Below are 17310 nucleotides of genomic sequence, written 5' to 3' on the forward strand. Positions count from 1 at the left end.
GTATCATGTCTAAAAATATCATGTAGGGAAATTTATATTTAACGTTTAGTTTCTTTCTTCCTCGACTTGAAACAATGTGATAATCACTACTCATTCTTCAATCTCTCAATCACACTATCTTATAACCCTCTTAACTGTGTTTTCTGCAGAATGATGGCAATGCGTCCCGGTGCAGAACAAAACATGATGGTAGAGGTGAACTATCGTCAGGGCCGTGACGGCACCACTTTGGACACAGTGGTGCAGGATGTGTACCTGTGTGCCAGCATGGAGTTCTTGCTCACAGTGGCAGATATCTTTCTTAAGGCCACCCAGCAGGGTTTTGCTCAAGCGCCGCAACCAAAGAGCAGTTCTGGAGCAGGAAAAGAAAAGAACATAAACTCCTCTGTCACATCTAAAGAGTCTGGTAAGTCTGGTTAATCATATGCTTTTTGTGTCTTTGGTAACATCATAGATCATGACTTCATCTCACATAATTTGTACCATGTTGTCTTATGGCCTGAGCTGATGTTGTGCTCTTTTCCTCTGTGCCGCCCGTCAGCTACATCTCAAGCTGTGGTGTCAAAGACAGAGATGAATGTTCTGGTGCGTAACCCGGAGATTGTGTTTGTGGCTGACCTGACGCGTGCTGACGCTCCGGCCCTGGTGATGACCACACAGTGTGAACTAGTGATGAAAAGTGGTGTAGAGGGATCACAGATGACTGCTGTTATCAAGGACCTTAAGGTTTGTATTGTCACTGCGATGTAACCCTGAAAAGGCAGAACATTAAAAGCATTAAATAGTTATCTTGCATTTTTTTTGATTGTGGTTGTTATTTTAGGTGGTGGCGTGTCCCTTCATGACAGAGAAAAGAAAAAACAACGTGACCACGGTGCTGCAGCCTTGTCAGGTGTTTTACCAGAGTACTCAGACTCCAACATCTCCTCAGGCTATGGAGGTTTCCATCAATGCTCTCACACTGAAGGTAGATGTTTTATTATTATTTCATATTCTGGGACCAGGAATTAAACCAATGAAATGCATGGGATCGTCTTATGTTCATAAAACCAAATGTTGAATTATGAAATAGGTATAAAACCATTTTATGTCTCTCTGCCCAGGTATCTCCAATCATCATCAACACAGTGATCACCATCCAGTCAGCACTGACTCCGACTGCGGAGACCCCTGAGGAGCTGGAAAGTCCTGTTCCTGTGGACCTGTGGAAAAGACAAGGGTGGAAGGAGCTCAAACTCTGGTTCCTAGAAGAGGATGGGGATGAAGACACAGCATCACTGGCCCCACTGATACCACAGGGAGAGTCATTACAGGTACTTATCTGCTTTGTGACTCAACTGATAATACTGTGTGGCTGATTGCATGCTACAATAGCATGTCAGTTATGATTTTTATAGCAGTCTTTTATTCATTAAGTTTGCCCACTTTAATTCCACAGACCTTTGATATCTTGTAGTGGTATTTTATTCTATACATGGAGTAATAGATAGTTCAGTTTGATGCTAAAAAACAGTTTCTGTCATTTAATTGGCTTTCCATCTCTGCAGGTGACCATCAAATCGATCTGTCTGACTCTGGAGGCTGGAGTGGGACACCGCACTATCCCCATGCTTTTGGCCAAGTCCTCCTTCCAAGGACATGTCACAAACTGGTCCACGCTCATTAACTTACACAGTGAGCTCAACCTGGAGGTAACACACAAGCATTACAATTACATTACAGTTGTACAACAGCCCTGGAGCTGTTTGACATATTTTTGATATTATTTATATTATATATTCTTATATTTAAAACATATTCCAGCTTGTTATAACCAAAGGTTGTTGATGTTCTCGTGTGTTTTGCCTTCAGGTTCACTATTACAATGAGGAGATGGGAGTGTGGGAACCGCTGCTGGAGCCTTTAGAAGATGAGACAAGAGACGGTTTTAGATCGTGGACACTAGAACTGAAGGTACTGATATATATAAAAAATATATATTGACACACACATGCAAACAGTATTTCTAACATTTTTCTATTCTGTAACCAGATGAAGAAGAAGCCACAGAAGTACTCAGGCTTATCAGATGAAGTGGATTACAATGTCCCGGACTATAAGACAGTGATCGTCATAAGCAGCAAAGACCAGCTCAACATCACCCTGTCCAAATGTGGCCTGGCCATGCTGAGTAACCTGGGCACGGTAAGAGAAGAGGGCTGTAATCATTTTAAAAGGAAGTCTAAAGATGGATGGTCATCTATAATGTTCATGTTCTTGCTTTTCCCCAGGCATTTGCAGAAGCTGCCAAACAGACAGCTGAGTCGTTCCAGGATGAGGCTCCATTTGTGGTGAAAAACCGCCTGGGCCTACCAGTGTCTGTCCGCCACAGCGAGATGTTCTCGCCCATCGGCCAACAGAGCATCGACCGCACTGTGAAGCTGCAGGATGGGGAAACCCTCGGGATGGACTATTCAACCACAACGGACTCCGACCAGTTCTCAGCCATGATCTCCTTGAGTGGAAAGGACTACTACATACAGCCCAGTAAGTTTATCTGTACACATTAATTGTTGCAATGTTACCAACTACACATTACTGTCAGCACAGTTTAGTTGCATACACAGGCTACAGTATACTCACTGTGGGTGAAGTTAAATCACAAAATGTAGATAATAATTTTTTATGTTTTTACATTTAAAAAACAAGTAATTATCATTAATATATGTGGCCAGCCGCTCTCCGCTCTGTCTATTTCTTGTTGCTTTTCATCATCTATCTATCATAAGAAAAACATCCTAATAAAATTAAGCACATATCTTGTTTCTCCTGCACTTTCCAGCTCCGATGGGCCACACCTCAGCCAGTGTTATCCCTCTGATTAAGGTCGGCAGGGGAATGTACAGTGTAATGCACAAAGACTCTGGAGTCACTCGTTTCCTGGTCTGTCAGATTTATTCTGTGGAAGGCAGCAAGTACATCAAGATCCGCTCCCCTTTCCAGGTACTTCATCTGAACACACTTTTATACTTGAGTTTTCCTTAGATGTTATGATGTGTTGTGATTGTATAAATGACACTCTCCCTTTACAATGCATTGTTCTCCTACTGGATCTCCTTTTAACCTTGCCCTTTAAGCTAATTCAATGTTATTATTACATTATTGTTAGTTAGTCAGAAGGTTCCTGTAAAAGGCAGTGCATTTTAAGGCATGCAGTTCCTTCCAGACTACATCAGAATCACTCAAAAGAGTTTATTTCTTTCCCCAAATCAGTAATAATTAGCAGTAGTTGAAAGAGATAGTTGTTTATTTATGTAGATCAAATTTGAAATGCAAGAAAATATCATTATTATTTGTTTTTCTCTCCTTTCATGCAGATCATCAATCATTTCTCAATCCCTTTCAAAGTTTTTGAAGGATCAACATGTCTGGGTACAGCTCTCCCTACTGAGGAGTTCTGTGTGCCTCTAGACTCATATAGGTGATTAAAACACATATTCATACAGTCTCTTCTTTGTCTCATTTTCTCTGTCTCAAATAATCACACTCTGTTTTCTCCCACACCTGCTCTCTGCTGCCCTCCTCAGGTCTGAGCTGAGCCTTCAGCCGGTAACAGAGGACGACGGTGACAACCAGGGCGAGCAGTTTGAGTGCTCAGAGGGCTTCAGTTACGAAGACGTCAGCAACCAGCAGCCCGAGACACAGCTCCAGCAGACCTGCCGTCGCCGTGGGGAGGAGGGTGGTGTGCTGATGGTCAACATTGTGCCAGTAAAAGATGCTGTGACATTCAAAGACACTGGAGGTGTTGGGGAGAACTTTGATGTGCCGTTTGTGCTTCACTTGTGGCCTTCCATCCTGCTACGCAACCTGCTGCCTTACCCTATCTCCTACGAACTGAAGGTAGGTGTTTGGTTATCACTACTCAAGGTTAGGCCTAAGTTCTTTATATTCCAGGTTGTATATTTTTTACCACCACAGCTTGTGAAACCAGTGATCTGGCTAAAATCTGATTCTCCAAATTCACTGTGTTCCTCTACCTGCTGCTCAATAGGACAGTGGAGTCTCTGCCCCCGAGGCCACTCTGAACCCAGGTCACTCTGCCCAACTTCACACTGCGGTCATCAACCAATCAAAGCTCAATCTCTGCCTGCTGAACTACTTGTCTCAGGACTGGTCCTCTGAGTACAGGTTTGACCTTTTGCTGTTTTTTAAATATAAACTTAAACTTGCCCTCTGCAATAACATTTTTAATTGGAATAAAAAAATTATCCTCTCATGCAGTCTCCAGAGTGACCAGGAAGAGATCACCTTCATAGTGTTCCAGTCTCTACGAGAGGATGATGAAAACGATGGTGAAGGGACGGAGAGGGAAAGGGCTGAGTTGGACATAGCAGTGCATGTCAAATATGACCTGGGACAGACGGTGGTTGCTATTCACTGTCCATATTGGATGCTGAACAAGACAGGCAGGTTGCTGCAGTACAAGGCCGATGATATCCACCGTAAACACCCCCTGGACTACGACATGCCACTGCTCTTCTCCTTCAAGCCCCGGCACTTCCTGAGAAACAATAAGGTAAGAGGGTTATCTTGCACTACCCTCTGTAGGTTTGAGGCCAACCTGAACATTGAGGTTTGCGAACAATAAACTGTTCAATAGACAATCCCAAATATCCAAATCCATATCTCTTGTTATCATTTCTTAGTGTATATGAGTGTGATGATCTTTTGGTCCTTCAGGTCCGTCTCATGATCTCAGACAGTGAACTCTCCGATGATTTCTCCCTGGATACAGTTGGTAGCCATGGAGATGTCAAATGTAAAGGCCGATACAAAGATTACCTGGTAAGAGGCAGATGTTTAGAGATAAATTCACACTTACATGAGCTTTGTTTAAAGAGTACATTATCATTATCTGTGTATTTGTGTGACGTCTCTCCTACCTCAGGTTGGTGTGAAGATTGACGCAAGTAGTTTCAGTCTGACCCGGATCGTGAGCTTCGTGCCGTTTTACATGCTGGTTAACAGGACCAAGCACAGTGTCTTCATATGTGAAGAGGAGCAGGACTACTGGACCGAGGCTCAACCAGAACAGGTCAGAGTCAAACCAGTTACTGTTTGCAATCTGTGTTCCCTCGCACGTGCATCTTTTTAAATACAGGTGGATTATACTTACACTTACATGCCGTAAAAACTGAATGTGTTAAATCAAAGTCAACGCTGATTTTTATGCTGCAAAGATGGCAAACTAACACCTTTGGGTGCAAAATACTCTTTTATGGAGGGTTGGGTTTATTGAATGATGTACTCCGAACATTTTGATGTGAAATCCTGAAACAGTAACGTACAATGTTGTATAAGATTTTGTTTTATTCCGACATTCAGACAGCCATTCCTTTCTGGCCTGAGAACGACACCAAGCGCCTAAAGATTAAAGTAGAAGGTTGTTTATTGCCTCCTCGGACTATTGACTTTACACGGCCAGAAAACTGCCTATTGCTTCATCTGGATGACTCTGTAAGTACACCCTGTCCCTTAATGTTAAGTAATAAACAAGATGTACTGCATAAAGACCTTGTTTCCATCTGTGATATTTGATGTTCAATGTTTATCCCTGGTAAAATATACTCACATTATCTTCCAGAGCATTACACTATACTCTCTAGACCGTTATTTGTTTCCTGTCTGCAGGTGGGCGGGATCATTGTGGATGTGAATCTGTCAGAGCACTCTGCCACAATCCGATTCTCTGAGTACCACGACGGCGCTGCCCCTTTTCTCATCATCAACCACACGAAAGACCAGACTCTTCTCTTCCATCAGAGGTGAGAGAGCATAAAGTTTTAAACCATTCAGGGTAGGATGTACATCTTATTTGTAAATAGAGGAGGAAGAATAGAAGTTAGATATTAAATATGGTGGGGAAGAAGCACAGCAGTATGGTTCATCATGTTATCAAACATGTTATGCGGAGATCTGTGTTTTTATACTAGCTCAAAAAAGAAACATGAAAATGATGTAGGGCCTTGAGACAGAGGCAGTGAAGACAGGCGGTGGATAAGAAAAGGTGTAAAACGCAGTTTCGTGTTAGCTGATAACAGTCCTTTAATAACATTTAATGCAGTTTATTTTCATAATATCACAGTGGTTCTTTGATGTAAACGTTGTCTGTGAATGTGCTTTCAAAGTGCTGCAAGTTCATTTGAATTACTGTATGTTGTGGATGTGCCAGGCTCACCTTAAGATGAAGACGTGTACAATCAAGTGTAAACAGAAAACCTCTCAGAAACCAAAGGAGAATGATTTTCCATGTTGTGTTGTGCCTTTTCATTCAGCTTCTGTTTTATTTTAGGTTTTTCTCTTTATCTCTTTCTCCATATTTTGTTGAAAGTAAACAGCAGGTTTAAATCTTCTCCAAAAAGCAGGATTTATCCATGCACAACATTCACCTTTGCGTTTCACTGAAGTGTATTTCTCATATTTGTTGAATGACAATGCTCTTCTCTTGTTGCAGCAGCCTTAAACAGTTTAGTTAATGATAACTAACAGTGTCTGTTTTTGCTGATAGCGATTTATGTTTGTGTGTTGTGGGTCATACAGCATCGAGACAGAAACCCCGTGGGTGGCTGACCAGCTGCTCGACCTCTCCTTCTCAGTGGAGGAGGACAGGTAGAAAAATATGAAAACTCTTCTGACACACTCTGAACTCGGTAAAAGACAGAGAATTAAGATGGGAGGGGAGAAAAACAACATAGTGCTGCATTAATTGTTTGTTGCTGTCGCTCTTTCTGACAAATGATTTATTCATATTGAGAAAAAAAAATAGAGGAATTGAGTTGCTAGATTTCTCATAAACAGGAAAATGGAGGGTGATAAGATAAATTCAACAATTTAACATATATAAATAAGGAGATAGAAAATGAAGGAGGAAGCTGGATTGACACCAAGCAGAAGAATGAATGAAGTACAGAATTAAAACACTTGAAAAGATCAGGAAACATCCAAATACTGTTCAATTCACGAAAGAGGGCAGAAACATACAAATGATGCAGCCTGTAAATATGAATTGGTGTAATATTCACTTCAATGTGACAACAAACATGAGTGCAGAGTGTGATCAGACCAAGGGTGCAGGTAAAGATAAGTAGAAGAAGACTGCTTCAGCTCTGATACTGGTTTGTCTGTGTAATCTGCTCCTCACTCTTTCCAATGAGAATAAATACTATAAAGGCCTTCTTAATAACTCTATCATATTGTTACATATATCATAGTGTTGTACAAACTGTAATTTATACTATATCACCCACCTATATTTTTATTGACCTGCTGGAAATTGACACTACATTTACACTCTAAAATGTTAAAAGCCACTGGAAACCCAAATCCACAGAAGCTTTCTAATTATGTAATTTAATGTTTTATGTACATAGTAGTAAGCATCTAAAAAGGATGAGGAATTAGTTTCAATCCAGATTTGAAATATTGTCATTTATAGTCCTTTGAATTGGACGCAGTTATGCTCTGACATTTATTACACAATTAATTCTGGGAACCAATCCTAAAAAAATCCACAAAACAAAAGCTCTCTGCTCTCTCACTCAATCTGCCTCAAAGCAGCCAGAGCCGAAAGAAACCGACTTCTCTGCTTATGGTGTAATAAATAAACTCATAACAGTTTGCCTTGTTAAACTCATCTTAAAACACACTTCATTCAAGAGCCACAGAAACAAAATAAAACTCACAGAAAACATCTCGCTTAGTCTTTCTGCTGCTCCAACAAACAGCAAACTCGTGGACTGATATAAATCCTCAGTTCACAAAGTGAGATTTGAAAATAATCTAGTAAAATTAGTTTTTGGAAAAGGAATCTGCTTCCATTCCCTGTTGGAGTTTTGGAAAGGACCATTTGCTTCATACATAATACATTTTTTCTGCTCCTCTGTCTACAGCAGTATATTTCTTAGCTTCCATGCGCCAGGATTCACAGGGAGAGATGTCAAAAACTGAACTGCCACTCCTACACAGTCTGGAGAAAGCTAATGATGCTTTATATAAAACTAGTTTTTTTTTTTTTTATAAATAGAATATTATTTTCACTCAGATTTTTTGGACCTCCACTTTGATATCATGTGCACTTTTACTATTAAAGCCACATTTCCAGAGGCTTTAAAGACCATTGGAGTAGAGTAAAAGGAGCAGGTTAGACTCTTAACCCATTTATGCATTTAATACTATGTTTCCTTTGTTCTATTATCAAGCGTTAAATCGGCTTGTAGAAATACTAGTTTTGAATGCTGCTGACTGGATGGGATTCTGCCACTGGAATCACACCTCCTGCTTCTCCTGTAGTCTGTGTAGCTTGTTTCTGTAAATTATGGCTTCTTTATTTCCTTGTGTCTGCTCTGTCTCATCTGAACAAGAGCAGTATCAGAGTGAACATGCATATTTAAGCCCTCCAAGGGAGGATTGGGGACTTTTCGGTGTCTGGCCGTCATACTGTTTCTTATCTGCTGTTTATGGGAATTGTTTGTGTCTTCTGTTGGACAGGTACTTTGGATTGGTTTGTCATGGCGGTAGATTCTGGGGCTGGGCTCTGTTATATTGTCCTCTGCTTTACTGTTACACGTAACGTTGTCTGTCATTATTTGCTTCCTGTCATCTTAAATCAGTGGAATATGATTTCTTGATTTTTAGCAGTTATAAGGTAATGTTACTGATATATACTGTGGTGTGTGTGTGTGGTGGTGGGTTTCGTGTGTGTGCAGCTCTCAGAAGGAGGCAGAGCAGGAGGAGCTTGAAGCTGGAAAAGCTGTGCACTACACATGGACTGAACCCACCGGGTCCCGACAGCTTTGCTGGAAGTGTGGTGCTTACAGTGGGAAGCTGAAGTCTGAAGAGGTACTGAGACACAATCTATTTGTCTTTGAGGAATGATGTGGTACTTTACCAGTTCACTAAACAGACACCTTAACTTCTTTTTACATTGTATGTATCTATCATATTAAAGTAAATGTGTTACCTTACACATAAACCTTGGAGACATCACACTCCGATCTTCACCGTGCTCAAGTATTAAACTTAAAAAATGAAACAAGATGCTCTTGAATCAAACCCTAAAATAAATTAACTTGTGTTGTTAAAGTGTGCGATCAATATCAACCTTCTATTGGTTTATTTGTTCCAAACAAAACAACATATTGAGTCTCACTTTAATAATAGTTGTACCTTGTTTTAGGGAGGCCAGTATCATAGTGACAGTGGATACTTTTGCTGGTTAAATGCCAAACAATGTAGTTTGGGGTGATGATGTACTTACAGTGAAGAAGAGTTGGTCTTTATACTATTTTTTCCTCTTTTTGAATGAATAAACTCTTTTGAATATAAGATATAAATTCTCAACACAGTTTGTTGTTTTTTTTTAGATTTGAACACAGTTGTTATGAGAGAGACATTGTGACGTTTCCTTAAACAGTATGCGTGTTTGTCGCTCTTGCGTCTCAGGACCGGCGTGATGACATGAACAATGAGGGGAAACTGTTTGTGATCTCCTTTTATGAAGGTAAAGTCCACCTGACCCGCCTAGTTTTACTTGTCATATAATTTTAAAATAATATTCACAATTGCCAGTTTATTGTCATGCAAATACAGTTTACAAAACAGAAAACAATGTGCCATATGATCACAGGATTCAGGTCGAACTTGTGTTCATCCTTGATGAATTAATAATGATGACAATGCTGTAACGATCCTTGACTCTGACCTCCCTCAAGTTCAGAAGGATGACAAGACTTCCTCTGGGGATATACACTACCGTTAAATCAGTATTGTTTGGGTTATTGTTGATCCAAAGGTCTCCAGCGAGTCGTGCGTTCACTGAGGAACAAAGCATCTACAAGCTGCTCTGTGAGAGCGAGAAGGCTCAGCTGGCCGAACAGGAAATCATCTGTGTCTACAAGAACGTGGGCGTGTCTCTCGTCAACAACAGCAGCAGTCAGGAGGTCTCCTTTATTGGGATCACAAGGTAGATAATCAGCAACATACCCCATGTGTACATACATACTCATATAATAAAAAAGCACACAACCTGGCCTGGCTCAAGCTGCAGGGCACGTGTTCATGTTATGACCATGGCTCATTGCCAATGTAACAATGTGTAAGAAGAGGGGGCTGTGTTTAATGTTGCATCTATAAAGGTGGTTGTGTAAACATAATACTGGGGTAAGATGCATAGTGGGTTTGCATGAGGTTTGGCCACTCCTAGTTAATCCAACATGTCAAGACTTACACTCACTTGTTTCTCTTTTCTGTCATAGCTCTGATGTGGTGGGGAATTAAAGCCTAAGAAGAAGAGTCGGTGGAAGACAATGAGCACTAAAGAAGCTGAGATGCTGGAGAGCAGTTTCAAAAGATACACTGAATCTGGACCCTAGACAACGCCATCGTGGACCTGGAAAACAATTACCAGGTTAGAGATAGAAAAAAATAGTTAAAAAAAAAAAATGAAAAAAGCTGTGTCCGGGTTGTATACTCAAAAAAAAAAAAACTTTAAAGCTGCAGGTGGTTAATAAAATCAAATCATTAGTTGTAGGCCTCTTTGTTCAGTTGTGTTATTGTCTTCCAGGTGTCCTTCACTCCCAATGGTGCTGATATGCGGATGCTGCAGCCGTGTGAGCTCCTCTCAGGAGGCACTTCCTGCCTGGGGTGAAGGTGGAGTACAGCGTCTCACAACGGACAGCGAGCATACCGGTCCAAATCCACCCATTCAGGTGAAAATAAGTCAAATATAAGCAAAATATCTATCTTTTAGAGGTAATAACATGTCCATGTGTATTACAGCGCTACAAATCACCCAGTTGCCGCCTTCAGCTTTTGTTCTTTAATGCAGTTCCTTTTATCTCTTCACTGACTTATGTATGCATCGGTTCTCCTACAGATCCAGAATCAGCTACCAGGAGCCATCTTCCCTTATGTTTTTTACCCTGTAAAACTGCCAAAATCTATCACCATGGACTCAGGTCTGTTGACTATATTTAATTTAACATTAGGTGCTGTTATTGCAATATTTCAGACGATATATGATTTTTATTTGTGTCTTACTACAGAACCTAAACCTCTAACTGATATCAGCATCGCACCAGAACAGCAGGGCACTCTGATATCTCTCGCATCAAGTAACTGTTTTTCTGTTTTTTTCCTCCTTCAGTTTTACTTTGTTTCTGAGTCTTATTCTCCCCCTACAGTCCATGTTAGCCACATGCTGGCATAAATTTTGTTGGCATTCTTTTTTTTTTTTTTCAATTTTGTGCCAAAATGCTGATTGAGATTCTGCTTACCTCAGGTACTTCAAGGTTTTGATTCAAGAGATGGATCTGAAGCTCGATCTGGGCTTCTGTACGCCATCCTGGACCTGTTCACACCTGAGAATGCCAGCATCATGACCTCAGAACAGGAGGTCAGATACTCACAGATTCAAGCGATTTACATTTACACATTAATATAATGTTTGTTGACATGAAGATTCACCAAGAACCTTCTGATGTTTGTGTTTCTGTGTCTGTACATCTATTTCCTGTTCTAGGTGAACTGTTCGAAAAGGACCTGGAGTATATGGCGACAGAACTGAACGACGTCTCTGCTGCTGACACTACTCCGATCAGCCTCTATGAGTACTTCCACATTTCCCCCATCAAGGTTTGTACAGTATACAGTGTGTATGTAGGTAATGCTATCATTAACCCCAACTTTATCTTCTCTGCAATGATAGCACAGGTGATTTAAACAAAAGTAAAACACTGTTGAAACAGGTGTGAATAAAACAGCTTCAAAATCTAATCACAAGACACCTGGAAAATTAGAAACAGCGATGCTTATGTTTTTTGTTGTTGTTTGTATGCGAGCTGCACACTGAGTTTCTCTCTGAGTACCGAGAAGATGGCCTGAAAACAAAGAGAGAAACAGAACTCATTCCCGTCCAGTCACTCAACCTGCTGCTGAAGAGTATCGGAGCCACATCACTGATGTGCAGGACGTTGGTCTTCAAGTAGGACACATGCGAAGGCCCAAATTGAAATAAATCACACAGTGACATACATTCATTTATGATCTCATTTTGCTTTTATTTCAGGCTGGCCTTCTTTGAGTTGACCTTCCAGTTTTGTACCACCCAGCAGCTACAGTGGGAAGTCATCAGACATTATTCCAAGCAGGTAACATACACGCACAATGAGGAAGCCAAAGTAACTCAGAAACCGGACTAGTGGAGTATTTTTCATGTGTCATTCATTTATATACCCTCAAGGCATTAAGAAGTTTACTATTATCCACATTTCAGGCTATTAAACAAATGTATGTACTGGTGCTCGGCCTGGATGTACTTGGAATCCTTTTGGACTGATCAGAGGTCTGTCGGAGGGGAGTTGAAGCCTTTTTCTATGAGCCCTACCAGGTAGGAATGTGATACAAGTACGATGTGTGTTAAAGCAATGCATCACTGTATTTATGGTCAACATTTACATGATACACTATCTTGAATAATAAACGCTATAAAAATTAAAACATTAGTTTTATGTTAACATTTACAATAGTGCAGACAGTGTCTCTATGTCTTCTTCATGTTTAAATGTTATCTTTGGGGGATTTTCCAGGGAGCTATCCAGGGACCTGAGGAAGTTGTTGAAGGAATGGCTCTTGGGTGGAAGGCTCTGGTTTGGAGAGCTGTAGGTAAGCATAAAAATGATATCTGTCTGATTCATTTAGGAGAAACCTAATAATATCTCTGTGGTATATAGAATATGCAAAACTTTATTCCTCCTTTTGCTGTGGTTTGTCAATGTCTTTTGAAGGGTGGTGACCAAAGTCTTGACATATTAAAATGTAAACTGTTGTAACTATAAAGACTCGTATTTGCCTTCCAGGGGGTTTAGCAGGCGCGGCCCTCCAGAATCACAGGCGCCTGGCAAAGGGCGTTGCTGCCATCACATGACGAGGATACCAAGCAGAAGAGACGAGAGGTATGAACAAACAACCTAGGGCGGCTGAGAGAAGGACTGACCAGGGGCGGCAAAGGATTAGGTCTGTATGTACTCACACTCAACACTTTGCCACATGTTTTTAAGTGTAATTACCTAAAGTAGATTGTCTGTTGCTCCTTGGTAACATTGTTGTGTTTTGCTTACAGGGATTGTGTTTTCAGTGGGATCACAGGGATGTTACAAAACTATTAAAGGTATGTTGAACTGGACCCTCATACAAACCCTTTTTATTCAGCATGTTTGTAGCTGTTTTTTTTACCATATACATAATGTTTATATGTCGTTAAAAACATATTAAAGTGGTGAGTACTTAACAATGGTGTATTCTGCAGGAGCCACAGAAGGAGGGTCAGCAGGCTTCTTTAAAGGTGTTGGGAAGGGTCTGGTTGGTGCAGTAGGCCAGACCTACAGGAGGCATTATCACATGGGCCAGTAGTACTTTCCAAGGGATCAAGAGGTACGTTCATTTTTGTGTACATGTAATCTGGAAAATATCAGATACAGTAAATGGCTCAGACAAAAATCATTACATCGCAGCTGCTGATTGGGCCATGCAGAAGCAGTTTTAGACTATTAGCAGTACAGTATATATAATATATTATACACCTGTCTTGTGTGTATGCTGTAATCCAGTAACAACATGTTACTCAAAATGCATGTGTGTGTGTCGTTATCTCCTTTTTAGGGCAGCAGAGACTTCACAAGATATCGAATTCTGCTCCTCCTCGCTTCATCCACGAGGATGGTGTCATACGACCGTATAAGGAGAGGAGGGGCTCGGCAGTCAGATGCTCCAGGTAGGACAAAAATCAAAAACTCGCCATAGTCAAACCTGAGCAAACAGAAAAAATATTTAGAGCCAGTGAGTGCATCCATACACTGAGCTCATGTTGCACGTTCATGTTCACGCACACGAGCATGAATTACTCATCAGTCTGCTTTATTTGAATGATTTTTTACATAATTGTAGTAATGGATTAGTCTTTCCTGTTTAAGATCCTTAGACAGCAATGTCGGCTCAATTTTCAATGATTCATTCACCTCTGTGACGTCCTGTTTTCTCTGTGTAAATGTAAAAAAGATCCACACTTGTAACCAACGTAAATAAGCAAAAGTAGAGAGACATTTGAGAAGCAGAAATTTTCTGTCACAATTTGGTGTTCATATGGATGTTTTATACTTCAGAGGAAAAACGGTTTATTTTACGGTACTGCCACAGAGCTGTTGGTGCCTCACTCTTTTTTGTTTTTGCTCCATACAATTACTCAATTTAGTGCCTTTGATGTTGTCCTGGATGTAAAGTGTTGTTCTCAAAGTTTAGTAAAATAATCCAGGCCAGTGGGATGTGATGAGTGATGTCATGGGTTTCCTATTTGTTTTCTGGTTATTAAGTTAGAAGTGTGGATCACTTTTTTGTGATCAGATTTAGAAGCAATCAGAAATAGAAATACTTTATTAATCCCCGCAGGGAAATAGTTTTTGTTACAACAGCTCCCAAACGTAAGTGAGATAGTGAGTAGATAGCCAGACATGAAAACAAAACTTTAAAACACTATAACCTAGTACGCAATATCCTATTTTTAAACAATATTATCCACATGTTAAATAAAATACGTAAAATAAAATGTAACAGTAAAATGTTAAAAAAAAAATACAAGTACAGTGAACTATTGCATATTTAGTCTTTGAGAGACTGTACAGTAGAGAAATAAATCACTGATTGTTTATTAAAGTGCAGTATGCAGCATGGAGAAAATTTAATCTATGCACAAGCCAGTTTGATTGGCTACTGACTTGACTCTGGAGAATGATGACGTTATGATGCATGTTTTAGCTGTCGTGCGGGAGGATTGGGTTTGTCTGAAAGTTCTGCTCACCGGAGTTCCATCAGGTCAGAGCTGTCACTGTTTGTCTAATACCTAAGTAAAATGTCATGTGTAGAATTTCCACCATAGGATTTACAGATAGGTGACCACAGTTGGCTCTCCAGTGTGAAGTGGTTTACAGCTTCAGTGAATCCACCCTGAACTCCACAGAGAGGGACTATATAACTTCTTACTTAAAATCTTGCTTCAATAGATCATTTCCTCATTTGTTGTCCTTGAAGGGTGTTCAGTTCTAGTCGGAGATATTTGATTCTTTTATCCACCACTGTATCACCAGCTTTAGGCACTAGGCCACGTTTTGGTGTACAGTTAATTTAGTTGTAGTGGACAGTTTAATGTTTTTAATTAAGAAAGAAAAAAAAGACAAATTCATAGTTGATGCCAGACTTTCGGTTCTTGTAGTGCCTGTTGTGAGCTGGGGAAGAGGCTTCAAAAAATAGAATTTATAAATAAAGTATAATATTAAAATAATAGTAACTCTTGACATGAGAATAATGCCTAACTGTCTTTTAGACAAAGATCGAAAATCTGAAAATTTACATGAATGATAATAAGTCAATCATTTTGTTTCTAGCTCCCCGCGCTCTTACAGCTGAGATAATTTAAATTACTTTGTTTTTGTTTGAGAGCTTCGTCCATTTTAAAAGAACATTTACATTTTTTTTTACACACAGGCATAGGCAGTGGCTACAGAAAGCTTCTCAAATATTTGTGTTAATGGAATGCAATATCCAGATCTGATATTAGTCAATTTTACTTTACGGTGGAAATTCATGCAAGTCCTTCTTAACAACCTTTTAACAAACAGGTGGGTGCATTTTTTATAGATTAGATTTGCAAAGGCAAGATTCGTGTTGTAAAACGTTTTGAGGATCTGATGAGTTAGAGATTGATTAAGATTTATTCCCGTGACTTACACTCCAGAACGATTGTTGACTAGGGTGTCAAAGTTTAGTATTATGTCTCGTATTAGTTTTGTCCCTGTTTAACCATGAAACGCCAAATTCAGATATTCCAAAATGGTGGTTTCGAACCTATGTGTGTTTGGTGGTGTATTTTTTGAGCGAATATTCAAACGTCATTTTGGGCGCAATTGTGACAGCTCCTTGTGTGACGGTCACTTCCACCATCACCATAGTGAGCCCGCTTTGGGAGTTTGGGATCATAACGTACAGTAAGGTCTCTGTGGGTAAGAAACAGACTTCCTTGGTTTCCTCGCTTTCGAACGCTTGACTATTCCTCGCTTGCATGTCCACAGAGGAGAATGGCCTAACAGTGACGAGTGAAGAGGCAAGTGACCTCAGGGGCTAGGATGAGAGGGAGAGGAAAAAACAGCGTAGAGCGAGTCGAGTGGACCAGCTGTATGTAGCGGCTGTGTGTTGGTGTTTTTTGCTGTTAGTCTGAGCTGGAAGGATTTTCTCTCAGTTTTGGAGGTCACCTTTGTGAGGAACACAAGAAAGAAAAGAAGGGATTTGAGTAATAGTTAAGAAAGTGTTTTTATATGTATGTTTTTAGTTTGTTTATTGACTTATGTGTTAATCTCTTCATTTGTGTTCGTACTCATCCACTCCCTTTATTCAGTTACTCTTTTCTTTTCATATTCATCTACAAGGCTCTCTCTTCTATGTTTTCCTTGTCTCATTCAATTGTCAAATTATTCTTTTAAATCATGGTTTGTCATCCAACTGGCACTGTGTTCTGCATTAAATTATGTTGTTTATTTTTTAAAATGGTCTTTGTTAATCCCACTTTTCACTCCTCACCACTCACATTTATGATTTTTGTACTATTTCGCTTATTGTCAGACTGTCGTTGCTTCAGAGATTATTTATTATAGGTGTGTTTGTATTTGATTCTGGTTCATTCATATTTTTAGTTCATTTCAGAACAAAAACAAAGGCTTTTTTTTTTTTTCAGTCTTGCTGTTTTGTTTTGTTTAAATCTTCACTTACTTTATTTCTGTCTTCCTGCAGAAAATTGAGAAATGGACGCTTTGCCAAGTACAGATATTTGCTCATGCCAAGGTCAACGAAGCCGACTTCCCTGAATCCCAACAGACGTTGTTGAGCGTCCTGCCGATAACATTTGTCTGCAGTTTAACTGACCACCAGTAGCGTTCTCCATTTGCTGACATGTATTTTGTTATCCTTGGATTCCACAAAAGATTAAAAAAAGATCTAATATTGTTCTTTTTCTTTTCCAGGGGCGAAATATTTTTTTTGTCGACAAGGCACATTCGGTCAGCTGACACCTGTGAGTGCAATGATTGTTGAAGAGTTTCAAAGGATCCAATGATTGTAGAGAACCCGCCGACCTTCGCCATTGATGGCCAGGTACACATCGAAAAATCTATTTTTCCCCTTAAAAATTGCACCGATTTCAATTATTCATCAGATTTTGCCCCTAATGGTGAC

General features: G+C 40.0%; 1 protein-coding gene across 1 annotated transcript in view; it reads left to right on the plus strand.

Annotated features, from left to right (window-relative positions):
• The window catches only part of vps13a (vacuolar protein sorting 13 homolog A), a 42815-nt gene that overhangs the window by 14375 nt on the left and 11130 nt on the right, over nucleotides 1-17310 (plus strand). Inside the window, exons 38-56 of the mRNA XM_019276018.2 lie at nucleotides 150-406; nucleotides 542-726; nucleotides 824-967; nucleotides 1104-1313; nucleotides 1548-1691; nucleotides 1852-1953; nucleotides 2032-2184; nucleotides 2271-2526; nucleotides 2822-2982; nucleotides 3357-3460; nucleotides 3567-3879; nucleotides 4031-4167; nucleotides 4261-4555; nucleotides 4720-4824; nucleotides 4928-5074; nucleotides 5365-5496; nucleotides 5671-5804; nucleotides 8745-8877; nucleotides 9481-9538. Of these exons, the coding sequence (XP_019131563.2) occupies nucleotides 150-406; nucleotides 542-726; nucleotides 824-967; nucleotides 1104-1313; nucleotides 1548-1691; nucleotides 1852-1953; nucleotides 2032-2184; nucleotides 2271-2526; nucleotides 2822-2982; nucleotides 3357-3460; nucleotides 3567-3879; nucleotides 4031-4167; nucleotides 4261-4555; nucleotides 4720-4824; nucleotides 4928-5074; nucleotides 5365-5496; nucleotides 5671-5804; nucleotides 8745-8877; nucleotides 9481-9538 (3170 nt within the window). The remainder of the gene's footprint in view (nucleotides 1-149; nucleotides 407-541; nucleotides 727-823; nucleotides 968-1103; nucleotides 1314-1547; nucleotides 1692-1851; nucleotides 1954-2031; nucleotides 2185-2270; nucleotides 2527-2821; nucleotides 2983-3356; nucleotides 3461-3566; nucleotides 3880-4030; nucleotides 4168-4260; nucleotides 4556-4719; nucleotides 4825-4927; nucleotides 5075-5364; nucleotides 5497-5670; nucleotides 5805-8744; nucleotides 8878-9480; nucleotides 9539-17310) is intronic.

This window comes from Larimichthys crocea, chromosome III, assembly GCF_000972845.2.
Source record: "Larimichthys crocea isolate SSNF chromosome III, L_crocea_2.0, whole genome shotgun sequence".
Lineage (NCBI taxonomy): Eukaryota > Metazoa > Chordata > Actinopteri > Sciaenidae > Larimichthys > Larimichthys crocea.